This window comes from Engystomops pustulosus, chromosome 1 (genome assembly GCF_040894005.1).
Source record: "Engystomops pustulosus chromosome 1, aEngPut4.maternal, whole genome shotgun sequence".
Lineage (NCBI taxonomy): Eukaryota > Metazoa > Chordata > Amphibia > Anura > Leptodactylidae > Engystomops > Engystomops pustulosus.
The window spans coordinates 175482344-175495987 of record NC_092411.1 but is presented as its reverse complement, the minus strand read 5'-3'; the positions used below and the strand labels follow the sequence as shown (position 1 = coordinate 175495987).

Sequence of the window (13644 nt, the reverse complement as noted above, 5' to 3'; positions counted from 1 at the left end):
AAGCATGTACAGACCTTTTTTTCTTTAACCCCTTAAGGATGCAGGGTTTTTTTTTGCTCATTTTTCTCTCTCCACCTTCAAAATCCATAACTTTTTAATTTTTACGTGTACAGAGCTGTATGAGGGCTTATTTTGTGCGTAAAAATTTTTACTTTCCCGTGATGTTATTTATTATAACAGGCTGTGTACTGGGAAGCAGGAAACAAAATTCCAAATGTGGAAAAATTGAAAAATGCTGCATGTGCGTCATGTTCTTGTGGCCTCAGTTTTTACGACTTTCACTCTGCGCTCCAAATAACACCTCTACTTTATTCTTTGGTTTGGTGCGATCGCGGTGATACCAAATTTATATAGGTTTTATTGCGTTTTAATACATTTTCAAAATAAAACGAATGTGTACAATAAAAGGAAAAAATTTTTTGCCATCTTCTGACGCTAATAACTTTTTCATACTTTGGTGCACGGAGCTGTGTGATATGTCATTTTTTGCGAAATGAGACGATGTTTTCATTGCTACCATTTTAAGGACTGTGCGACATTTTGATCACTTTTCATTACATTTTTTATGTCATGTAAAAAGGTGTAAAAGTCGCATTTTTTAAACTTTTTTTTTCACAATTTCTTAGACCCCCTAGGGCAGTGATGGTGAACCTTTTGGAGACCGAGTGCCCAAACTACAACCAAACTCCACTTATTTACTGTGAAGTGCCAACATGGCATTTTGAGCAGTAACTTATTTCTACCTGTTCCTCCACATCTTGCATATCGGTCCCCTGAGGCCACCAATACAGTTGAGTGAAGGAGGGCAAATTCAGACTATCATAGTAGCTTCACTCCAGGGTCACTCTGTACAAGAAGAATGGTGGGTCCAGTAAGAGAACCTCCAAAGATAATGCAGTTCAGCCCACACCTCCCAATTGTACCTGCAGTTACAAACAGCCAATGAAGTGTCACTTTAAAATAGCGCGGACAGCAGCATCGCTTAAGTTGCCGGGGGCTGCAGGAAGATTTGGTGGATTTGGTCCTGTTTGGTGAACTCTGTCCTGGGGCGACTACCTGTGTGCCCACAGAAATGGCTCTGAGTGCCACCTCTGGCACCCAAGCCATAGGTTCGGCACCACTGCTCTAGGGTAACCCTAGAAAGTCAGATCGTTCCTACCATATACTGCAATACTACTGGGGCTGGTCATATACTGCCGATGCCGAGGATTGCGGGGCCTACCTCGGTCCAGGTCTCAGCGATATATAGTGGCCCTGCCCGGCAGCACTCGTCCACGTGTCCGTGGTCAGGTGGACCTTGTCAGAAACGGCGTTGGTCAGGGCACGGATGATGTTGTCTGACACGTGCTTGTGCAGGGCTGGGACGGCACATCGGGAAAAGTAGTGGCGGCTTGGGACCGAATACCAAGGGGCGGCCGCCGCCATGAGGTTTCGAAAGGCCTCGGTCTCTACCAGCCTATAGGGCAGCATCTCCAGGCTAAGCAGTTTGGAGATATGGACGTTGAGGGCTTAGGCGTGTGGGTGGGTTGCACTATACTTCCTTGTACGCTCCAGCGTCTGGGGTATGGAGAGCTGAACGCTGGTGGATGCTGTGGAGGATCGTGGAGGCGAAGATGGGGTTTTCACACGGGAGGTGTTTGGGCCGGGGTCCTGGGCAGGGGGCTGACTAGCAGATGACACAGGGGAAGGAGCAGTGGTGTGCCCGGCCGGAGGTGAACGGGCATGGTGCCATTGAGTGGGGTATTTAGCATTCATATGCCTGCGCATACTGGTGGTAGTTAAGCTAGTAGTGGTGGAACCCCTGCTGATCCTGGTTTGGCACAGGTTGCACACCACAGTCCGTCGGTCATCCGGTGTTTCTTTAAAGAACCTCCAGACTTCTGAAAATCTAGCCCTCGCCACGAGCTGATGCACCAGCTCTGGCCCTGCCTCTCCATCTGGCCCCACCACTGCCTCTTCCAACCTGTTCTGCTACAGGACTCGCCTCCGTCTCAGAAGCACTGTGTTCACCCGGCCTATAAACCCAGCTTGGGTCTGTCACCTCATCATCCTCCGATCCCTCAGTCTGCTCCCCCCTCGGACTTCCTGCCATGACAACAACTTCACCATTGTCTGACAACCGTGTCTCCTCATTGTCCGACACCTCTTTACATACTTCTTCCACTACGTCAATAATGTCATCATCACCCATAGACTGCGACCGGTGGAAAACCTGGGCATCGGAAAATAGCTAGCAGCAACCGGACAAGTGGTTTGTGACTGTGGGAAAACAGTATCCCGGTATGCCAGTTCAAATGCAAAATTTTGCTGGGAGGGGGCAGACTGGGGGGAAGGAGGCTGAGGTGGAGGAGCTGGAGGAGTGCTGATTTCGGTGACATGGGTAGACTGCGTGGAAGACTGACTGGTGGACAAATGGCTAGAAGCATTGTCCGCAATACACGACATCACCTCTTCGCACTGTTCTGGCCTCAACAGTGCTCTACCACGAGTCCCAGTAACTTGAGACATGATGAACCTAGGGAGTGCAGCTCTGCGGCGTTCCCCTGCTCCCTCATCAGCAGGTGGTGTCTCACCCCGCCCAGGACCACGGCCTCTGACCCCTGCAGTAGTTGGACGCCCACGTCCACGCCCTTGTCCTCTACCCCTAGCCCTCGGGTTAAACATTTTCAAAATTAAAGTGTAAACTTTAAATTTTTTTTTTTGTGTTTTTTTTGTTTTCTAAACAAAACGATGCTATCCTATTGCTATGGCTAGTTTCTGACCTACACTGACAGCACACAACTGGATTTTGTGCTGTGCCTGATGACTTTGATTTATAAAAAGAAATAAACGTAAAAAAAAATAAATCAGCAGACTGTGCCTAATTCAAATCAAACCCCTAATAAATTGTCCCACTTCGGTGTTTGAGGTGGATATGTGTGTCACTAAGAGCTAAACACAACGGTCGCAAGTCTCCCAGCAAATTCCTCACAATATGGTACTAGCTGCACTACTAGTGGCAGCAAGCCCAGCCACAAGCAAACCAAAAAAAAGTAAATATATAACGTTATTGTAGCCCTAAGAAGGGCTGTTGGGTTCTTGTAGAATCACTCCTGCTTAACACTATTCTAATAGAACACCCTAACGCTTTCCCTGACCAGCAGCAGCTCTCTCCCTAGCGGCATCCAGACAAAGAATGATCCGAGCAGCGCGGGCAGGGGCTAGTCTATTCCAGGGTCACCTGATCAGGCCAGCCAACCACTGCTATCGACGTGTAAGGGTACCACGTCATGATGGGTGGAGTGCAGAGTCTCCTGGCTTGTGATTGGCTCTGTTTCTGGCCGCCAAAAATCACAACAGCGGGAGATGCCATTTTCTCGAGCTGGCGAAATACTCGTCCGAGCAACGAGCAGTTTCGAGTACGCTAATGCTCGAACGAGCATCAAGCTCGGACGAGTATGTTCGCTCATCTCTAGACAGGACGACTGCACCACATTGAGGAGGAATAGATGGGGCCATCTTTCCCAAGGTTTTGCCCAATAACCTCCTTCCATCAAAAAGGGCATTTGATTTCTGCATGACAATGACCCGAAATACACAGCCAGGGCAACTGAGGAATAGCTCCATGAGAAGCATTTCAATGCCCCTGAAGTGGTCTATTCAGCCTCCAGACCTGAACCCAATCCAAAATCTTTAAAAGGAGCTGAAACTCAATATTACCCAATACTGTCCCAAAACCTGAAAGATCTTGAGAAGATCTGTATGGAGGAGAGAGACAAAATACCTGCTGCAGTGTGTACAAGACAATAATCTACATAACTTAGCATTTGCTAAATAGTCAAATTTATGTATGAGATGGTCAGGATGATTCTTTATAAAATGCTGATAATCTTCAAAACTGTAGTGGAGGGGGAGCCTGAAAGTCAAAAGTTCAAAGAACTGTTACCCTTCATCAGTGTATTTAGTTTAAGATAGAGGGTGTTCCTTGTGTCGGACATCATTAATTCAACAAACAGTGTAGGGGACCAATGCACATGGTGGATAAGGGTGTAATCAATGCAATCAGGTCCATACGTATTAGGCCCTACAAGAAGCCTAATAGACTGCCACTAAGTCTGTTACTTTCAGGGTAAAATACTCCAGTATATAAATAATACACTGGGACTAAAACAATGGTAAATATTATTAATTTTTAGAATGAAACAAAACTATAAATATAAAAAGATGAGCAATATACAACTGTCATGGTATTTATCCTGCATCGTGAACACTAAAAAAAAACTGAATTGCCTGCTGTTCTCCATCCCACAGTGAAAACTGTTTAGAAAAATGACCAAAAAGTTCTTTACATCTAAAAATAGCAACAATTAAAATGATTAGTGTTAATAAAGTCCTCTTCTATACAGCGATGCTCCGGCATCGGCTCTGTGTCCCTGTGCTGTCCATTGCAGGGATCGTCACGTCAGCCGCTTGTTGCCATTTTAAAAAAGCCAGTCCTATGCTTTTTTTGAAGTTGATTCTACTATTTGCGTCGTCATCGGTACACACTATGATGTCAGCAAGTGGCTTATGTCATGATCCCTGGGATGGACAGCGTGGGGACACGGCGCAAATGCCGGAGCATCGCTGTATAGAAGAGGGCCTGCTGGGGGGAGAGGGGTGGCGTCAGAACATGACACACCGTTTGTTTTTTTCCAACAGGCATTATATTGGGGGCAGGGGCTGCAGGCTATATACTCGGGGGCAGGGGCTGCAGGCTATATAATAGGGGAGTGGCAGGCTATATAGTACAGGGGGTGGCAGGCTATATACTACCGGGGGCTGGCATGCTATATACTACAGGGGGCTGGCTATATATTAAAAGGGGCTAAGTGCCTATATACTACAGAGGCTGGCAGGCTATAAACTACAGGGGGCTGGCCGGCTATATACTAAAGGGGGCTGGCTGGTAATATACTACTGGGGGCTTGCAGGCTATATGTTACAGGGGCTGGCAGGCTATAAACTACAGGGGGCTGGATGGCTATAAACTACAGGGGGCTGGCTGGTATTATACTACAGGGGGCTTGCAGGCTATATACTAGAGGGGGCTGGCAGGCTATATACTAGAGGGGGCTGGCAGGCTATATACTACAGGGGGCTGGCAGGCTATATACTACAGGGGGCTGGCAGGCTACATACTACAGGGGGCTGGCTGGTATTATACTACAGGGGGCTGGCAGGCTATATACTACAGGTGGCTGGCAGGCTAAATACTACAGGGGGCTTTCTGGCTATTTACTGGGGAGGCTGTGACCAACATATTTCCCACCCTCGGCTTATACTCGTCAATAGATTTTACCAGTTTTTGTGTGTTAAAATTAGGGGTCTCAGCTTATACTCAAGTATATACGGTATACAAGTTAATCAATGAGAGATATAAACCCCAGCACATCAATCCTCATGCGGCCATAATTTAAAATGGAAGCGATGTTGAATCTATAATTCAACATTGCTATAATAACAAAGCTACAATCTATGGCTTTTTTCTTCCATTGATTTTCCCTTTCACGGGCTGTCTAAGGCTAGGGCCACAAAGAACATTTCTACAATGTAATTTTTACTGCAGACAGGATACTGTAGAAATGCCCACTACAACCACTGTATGGACTGTTTTTTGCAGCAGAAATCCTAAACCCCCTTCTCCCATTTCTTTTAAAATCCATGGCACACATTCACACTGTAAAGAAAATCAAACTGACTCACTTGCTCGATACTCTTTCCTGAAGGTGAGTTAGCATTGCAAAGTTGCTCCGCACAGTTCGCAGGCTGGCCAGAACCTAAAAGAGATATTTTAATTATAATATCAACATATATTAACTATAATATTAACAACCATCTGCTAAATTATAGAAAAGTAAGCCAAATCTGAGCCTTCACACAGAGGGACAACTTTATGTACCGTGTTAAAGTGGATGTTGAAGAATAAACACAGACATAAATATTGGCAAACAGCTCTTAATCATTGCCTCTCTATCTGTATTGGTCGCAGCTAGAATGATATTTGCACTATAGCAAAGGTCTCCTTCCCAACAGGGCTCGCTCTCAGTAGAAGTATTCAATATGACCAGAATTGGACACGAGTACTATTATTGTGGCTAAAACAATCATTTGCGCAGATACAATTGATATGAAAGCGAAATGATAGGGAAACTCAACATTCTCTCTAACATGGGTGGTTGGAAGAACCATCCTTAATGTTTCTGTCATCCCACTGCATGCAGATAGGAGGAAAAACCAAGTGGATGATAAACCAAGAAAAAAAAAACTGCTGCTTCAACTGTCTTAGCCTCTACCACTGATTCTGGAGTTACAAGGCCACCTGTTTCCCGGCAAAGGGAGGATGTGACACCACCACCACACCTGGCATATGCCTGAGGCATATATTGCCACCACTGAGGATTGCAGGATTTCACTCCTTGCCTCTGTTTTCCTCCTACTCCACTTCCTTTTCCCCAGCCTCCTCATAGTTGTTCAACAGTGGGCAAAAGGTTTAACGTGGCCGGATTGTAAGAAGACACTTTATAGTTCCCATGAAAAGCTTTGGGGGTGTACATTTGTAACCCAAAAGGGAAATAATTATGTGTGAGGATTAATTTGGTCAATGAAGTACTGATCCTGAGGCAATCCCATTAGACTTGAGATGCTTATGGTAAACATTTAGTCCATCTTTGTGTGGGATGTTAGTGTATAGGAATTCCACATCCAGGGTGGGCATGAGTGGAAATATAGAAGATATTTTTCAATAGATCTGTTCATTCTCCCTACAAATCATGCCATTTTTTTAGTAAAGGTTCCCACAACTGAGATGCTCAGTCTAACCTGGGTTTGCTTCACTTCTCTAAACATTTGTATCTGTTTTACTTCAGAAAGCCTGTTGAAGGGACCTTAGCAGTCCCTAAAGCTTGCTTGTAACATCTTCTATTTCACTTAGCCAACAAAGGCTAATCTCAATCTCAAAGAGATCATTTTACTTGGCCTTTTAAAAGCAACAGGAATTTCTTCAACTGGCTAACACGGTACAAACATTTTTTCATATAATATCTGATGCACACAGGCCCATAATTTACACATATTTAAGTTTAGATATAAAGTACTCACCTGTGCAAAAGGAGTCACTATCATGTCTTCTCCATGCCTAAAGAATAGAGTGATTAACAGATATATTTCTTATTAGTAGCAAACTAAATCACTGTACCCTTGCTTTACAGCTTCAGTGTAGTATCTGACTTTTCTAACATTTACTGCAAATGTTTTTTACCAATACTCTTCAGGTCTGATGCACTTCATTAATAGTGAGGTTTTTTTTAAAATAAAACACTATGCATGAGAATAACGGGGGTGCTATACTTAATAAGACATATACATATTGCAATTGAATTTCTGAATGTACAAGTATAATAGAATAAATATTAAGTTTTATACTAATAGATATTAGACATGAGATAAAAATGGCACAGTTCTCCTGGTATTTTCACTGTGTTTTACTATGAGAAGGATTTTGCCAACTAACCGAGAAAAGGTTGGGCCATTCATACTCACAAGTCACTAGCAATAGATGAGTTCCTTGACATGGCTTTAGGAGAGAGGTCATAGTCACTGTCAGAACGGTAAAGGAAAGACTCTCTTCTCTGGCTGTGGGGAAAGTTGCCTTGAAGTACCAGACCTGATCCTGGACTGGCCTGGGGGTCCAAGGGGCTTCTGCCTGCTGATAAGCCATTTTCAACATCAAAGCTGAAAAAAGCAACAAAAAAATCACATAAAGTAAAAATATACAAGATTGCATCTGTATTTATCAAAAGTACAATTTTTTAATACTGCAAAGAGGCGATTCATATTTAAAGGACACCTGTCATCAGGTCTGTGACACTAGTCCTGTCACCTCTACCTGTTGGAGCAGCTCACAAGGATCCCATCCCAGCCTTTATCTAGTTATTTCATACATTATTCATTGTAAAATCATCTATTTTTTATCATATAAATGAGGCTGGTCACATGGTCAGAGGCAGTGATGTCACCCCTGTTACTCCTCCCCTCTCCTCACCCTGCTCATGTCTGTTTGTAATGTATAGTAAAGCATGGCTGGTGTGTGTGCTGCATCTGCTGACATGCTGCTTCCTCCTAATATACAGGTGAGAGACACAGACATCAGCTACACATGAATCTGACATGTTCTGCTGTAACATGGCTGCCTGGAGCTGCTGTATCTCTCCTAAACACACACACATGCACACACCAGCACGTGGCCACCAGCACCAGGAAGCACATCATTATACAGCCTGACACCATTATACAGGCTGTCAGTCATGCACTGGGGGTGTGGCTGTACCTCCCACTCATGAATAGAGTGGACAGCTTGAATATGCTAATGCTTCATTGGACATTTCACAGGTCATTTGCATACAGCTTTAGGACCTCATTGCTTAGGTTTACAGGCATGTAGAGGGACAATAAGGGGATAGAGGCAAAGCTCTCTAATGGCAGTTTATGAAAATATATTTAGTTTAGGAGGGTTATTTTGCATGACGGGTTCTCTTTAATTTTGTTTAAAAAATTTTTTTTATATGTTTTGCCCATTTGAATACCGTGGGGTATGCTAACTGTATACTTAAATATATACCGTAAATCAAAATTCGTTTGTATCAAGGATACTAATTAATCTCTGCCTCTTAGTGAATAAAACATCAATGCCACAACAGATAGAAACATTTCTAAGTTCGTAATAAAAGATTATAACAATAAAGCATTTGAGGAAAACACAAAAAGTCAGGAATCCCTAAAAATACATCATTAGATGTCACTCTTATATATCACTATTAAGAGCATCTACCACCAGGTCATGGATTGTAAACCAAATAAACAGACATTCAGTTTAGTGCCCCCTCTTGCAGGATCTACAATTCTTTTAGCTTCATATTCCCTTGTTCTTAAGAAAAAAAGGGCTTTAAATTTATGCAAATTAGCCTGAGGTGCTCAAGGCTCCAGTAACATTAAAGCCTTTTTTTTTTAGCAAAACCCAGGACATAAGAAGCTAAAAGAAGAGCAGTTCATGCCAGAGGTTACACACACCAGTATTTCAGTGTGCTGGGTTTACAATCATTCATCCTGGTGATAGATGTCCTTTAACCTACAAGAATTGATGCCATACACCAAATTTAAATAACAATAAATTTTATTAATTCATTACATTTAAAAAACTTTCAAGGTAGGGAATCATTAAAATATAGTACAAAAAAGGGAAAGTATACAGGGACAATTCATAAAGGAAAATTTGGCCAATACTTTTAGTGGATTCAACTTGAGTATAACAACTTGAGTATGAGCACAATTTTTGGGTATAATCGGGTATATAAAAAAAATAAGGGGATATATACTACAAGGGGATGGCAGGCTATATACTACAAGGGGCTGGCAAGGGGCTAAACAGCCAAGGGCCTTAATGAGTCGTTTGGGTTTGGAAAATTCCTCTGCTGACCCTCACCGCCGAATAAGTCTTCTATCTCAGTAGTAAGGGTTATTAGTTTTTAAATGGTGGGGTTTACCTTATAAAGCCTTGGTTCTAGCCTTTCATTAAATTTATAGGAAGAGCCTCCTAACATTCACAAACCGTGTGTTTACAGCACTCAGTGATCAGTACTCAGGGAGACCGGAGAAGGGTGATTGGAACAGCCCTCTCAGCAATACATGCAACATGCATTCATCTGAAGAAGTGCGTCTCCAAAACGCGTCATCAATAAAGCAACATTTAAACTAATATTTATGAAGTGTGGGCACCCTTCCTGACTGATTGCCACCCAGCCAGGGATGTTCAAGTCACCCCTCTCCGGTCTCCATGATACCATGGGGTTGAGGGACACTGGTGCAGAGATGACTCATGCGTGCCCAGAGCTTGTCAACCCAGAGGATATAATCCCTGGAAAGACTGGAGTTGTATGCCTCACCACTGCTTTCCTCAAGGTACATGTTTTTTTTTTTAACTGTTTTATTGAAAAAATTATTTTTACAATGAGCATCAAACCGGGAAGGCCATGGAGTAAGGAATCTGTAGCTCTTGCAGTCTCTTTTTAACAACTATAAAAGTAGCTCGTAACTTTTGAAGAGCTGTAGGGAAGTACGGAAACAAGGACACTGTGCTATTCTGGAAAGTAATGGAGCCCATACATCTCGTCGCACCCAATATGGTGTCTCGATCTTTGCTAAAGAGTATTTACGCCAACATGGGCCGTGAAGGCGCTCCTGGAGGAGGTGGTTTCGCCGGGACCCGAAGGGCCCTCTCCACGGAGTATATACTAGATACGGACAGGCCAAGAAAGCATCTTCTTAAACCATCTTTCCATAAAAAGAATAGGATCAGTACCTTCAGCCCTCTCTGGAAGTCGAAGGACTCTGATATTATTACGCCGTAGGCGATTTTCCAAATCATCAGATTTCTGAGCCCACATTTTGGCTGCTTTCTCAAGGGCTGCAATCTGGGCTGATACAGGAGCATTATCATCTTCCATATGGGAGATCCTCTTCTCTGTGTCTTTGACACGCTCCCTCAGCTTTTCCATATACTGTCTCAGGAGCCCGACATCCACTCGTATCTCCTCTATTTTGTTGGTAAGTGACATTGTAGAGTGCTGGATCGCTGCTAGGAGTTGTGTAGATACCTCTTTGAGTGTTAACTCCTGCTTACCCTCCGCAGCAGAGGAGTTATCAGTTTCCGAGGCCACAGGAGCAGCGTGCGAAATTGTTGTTGCCGTGGCGCCATCTTGGGCTTTCAGCCGCTCTGCAGCCGCAGATGTGTGGGATTTGCTCATGGTGCTTCATCCACGGCAGGAGGATCACTTGACCCGGATCCAGGGTATGCCGGTGGTCCTTTTTCGGCAGGATTCTAGTAGCGAGGCAGTCAGGCCACGCCCAACCAAGGTACATGTTTACCTGCATTGAGGAGCAGAAAGTGGGATGATGGAGGTGGGAGTGACAGACAAAGTTGCTAGGAAGTGATCAGGGATACATGGTTTCCACATATGTTCCTATGGATACCAGATAGGACACTGGTAAACTCGTAGCTGCACTCGAGTAGAATTCTGGGACTACTAGCACTGTACTTTCTATGGACGGACGGTGATAGCTATACCTTTTCTGATATAGCAGAAATGTCTAGTATTTCTGCGCCTAATCCTAGCTTAACTGTAATAAAACAGATAGATAATTAAATAAATTAGATAATTAAATAAATGATTGCATATCTAACAGTAATGTAAAAGATAGAAATAATGTAGCATCAGACCCTGTTGTTGAGCTTTCACCTGCCTTACATAATGTTGATGATTACCAAAAAAGAACCAGAGCGGCAACCAACACTACCTTATATACTCGAGTATAAGCCTAGTTTTTCAGCACAAAAAATGTGCTGAAAAACCCAAACTCGGCTTATACTCGAGTCAAAAAATAAATATATCTAAACTCACCTTTCCGGTGACCCCTGTATATCTTCTGTGCGATCTGTCTGGCAGCGGCGGCAGGCTATATACACTGGGGCAGGGTCTGGCAGGCTATATACACTGGGGCAGGGTCTGGCAGGCTATATACACTGGGGCAGGGTCTGGCAGGCTATATACACTGGGGCAGGGTCTGGCAGGCTATATACACTGGGGCAGGGTCTGGCAGGCTATATACACTGGGGCAGGGTCTGGCAGGCTATATACACTGGGGCAGGGTCTGGCAGGCTATATACACTGGGGCAGGGTCTGGCAGGCTATATACACTGGGGCAGGGTCTGGCAGGCTATATATACTGGGGCAGGGGCTGGCTGGCTATATACACTGGGGCAGAGCCTGGCTGGCTATATACTGGGGAGAGTGTGACCAATGCATTTCCCACCCTCGGCTTATACTCGAGTCAATGGGTTTTCCCCGTATTTTGTGGTAAAATTAGGGGCCTCGGCTTATACTCGGGTCGGCTTATACTCGAGTATATACGGTAATTTGTTAAAATAATACTCTTTATTGAAAGTAAATACATAAATTCAGCATATATATCCCTCAAGTAGGAAAGTATAAATGCAATGTATGGGGGACACAAGTAGCCCAAGATAGAAAAAAGGGCAGCACAGGAGATCAGTGGCTACCCCTTTTGGCCCAGGGTCCTAATAGTATTGTTGACAATAATAACAGTGCAGTCAAATATTAGACCCAAATAAGTAGGGGATAAAGTGGCAATGTGCAGTGAAGGTAAACCATAAACAGAACTGGAGGTACCATCCAGTATTGACTCCACTGTTCTCCTGTGCTGCCCTTTTTTCTATCTTGGGCTACTTGTGTCCCCCATACATTGCATTTATACTTTCCCACTTGAGGGATATATGTGCTGAATTTATGTATTTACTTTCAATAAAGAGTATTATTTTAACAAATTAGTGTTTGTTGCCGCTCTGGTCCTTTTTTCGTAATCTTGAATATATAGTTGGAGAGGCATATATGATCTGTGAAGGAGTATAGGGGTAGGTTTGGTTTCGTGTCTTACATAATGTTGGTATGCTTAGTAGTAGTGTGGAAACTATTGACTGTTTTGCATCAGACCATTTTATAAAACCTCTTCCAGATGCTGTGAACAGTAGGGAATTAGCAGGGCACAGAATTTAAAGGAATAAGTCTGGGGTCCGTTTATACCAGCAGTGTAGCACACCTGGCAAAACAAAACATCTTCCACATAGGATCAAAAGCAAGGTTCATTAGTATGCAAAGGGGGAATTTGGCTTGGTCAGTTTTTCCCAAAAGTAGAACAAAAAAGGTAGAAGAGAAGGCAAACAGAAGAAAATGATATACACTCACCGGCCACTTTATTAGGTACACCTGTCCAACTGCTCGTTAACACTTAATTTCTAATCAGCCAATCACATGGCGGCAACTCAGTGCATTTAGGCATGTAGACATGGTCAAGACAATCTCCAGCAGTTCAAACCGAGCATCAGTATGGGGAAGAAAGGTGATTTGAGTGCCTTTGAACGTGGCATGGTTGTTGGTGCCAGAAGGGCTGATCTGAGTATTTCATAAACTGCTGATCTACTGGGATTTTCACGCACAACCATCTCTAGGGTTTACAGAGAATGGTCCGAAAAAGAAAAAAACATCCAGTGAGCGGCAGTTCTGTGGGCGGAAATGCCTTGTTGATGCCAGAGGTCAGAGGAGAAAGGGCAGACTGGTTTGAGCTGATAGAAAGGCAACAGTGACTCAAATCGCCACCCGTTACAACCAAGGTAGGCAGAAGAGCATCTCTGAACGCACAGTACGTCGAACTTTGAGGAAGATGGGCTACAGCAGCAGAAGACCACACCGGGTGCCACTCCTTTCAGCTAAGAACAGGAAACTGAGACTACAATTTGCACAAGCTCATCGAAATTGGACAGTAGAAGATTGGAAAAACGTTGCCTGGTCTGATGAGTCTCGATTTCTGCTGCGACATTCGGATGGCAGGGTCAGAATTTGGCATCAACAACATGAAAGCATGGATCCATCCTGCCTTGTATCAACGGTTCAGGCTGGTGGTGGTGGTGTTCTGGTGTGGGGAATATTTTCTTGGCACTCTTTGGGCCCCTTGGTACCAATTGAGTATCGTTGCAACACCACAGCCTACCTGAGT

The 13644-nt window shown here is 43.9% G+C and overlaps 1 protein-coding gene across 6 annotated transcripts in view; it reads right to left on the bottom strand.

The window, feature by feature from the left end:
• PDE4C (phosphodiesterase 4C) overlaps positions 1-13644 on the bottom strand; it is a 487758-nt gene that overhangs the window by 49901 nt on the left and 424213 nt on the right. For all 6 annotated transcript variants that reach the window (XM_072113910.1, XM_072113916.1, XM_072113911.1 and 3 more), the window contains 3 exons: positions 7561-7752; positions 7120-7156; positions 5725-5798 (listed from right to left, as the gene is read on the bottom strand). In XM_072113910.1, coding sequence (XP_071970011.1) covers positions 5725-5798; positions 7120-7156; positions 7561-7752 — 303 coding nt within the window. The remainder of the gene's footprint in view (positions 1-5724; positions 5799-7119; positions 7157-7560; positions 7753-13644) is intronic.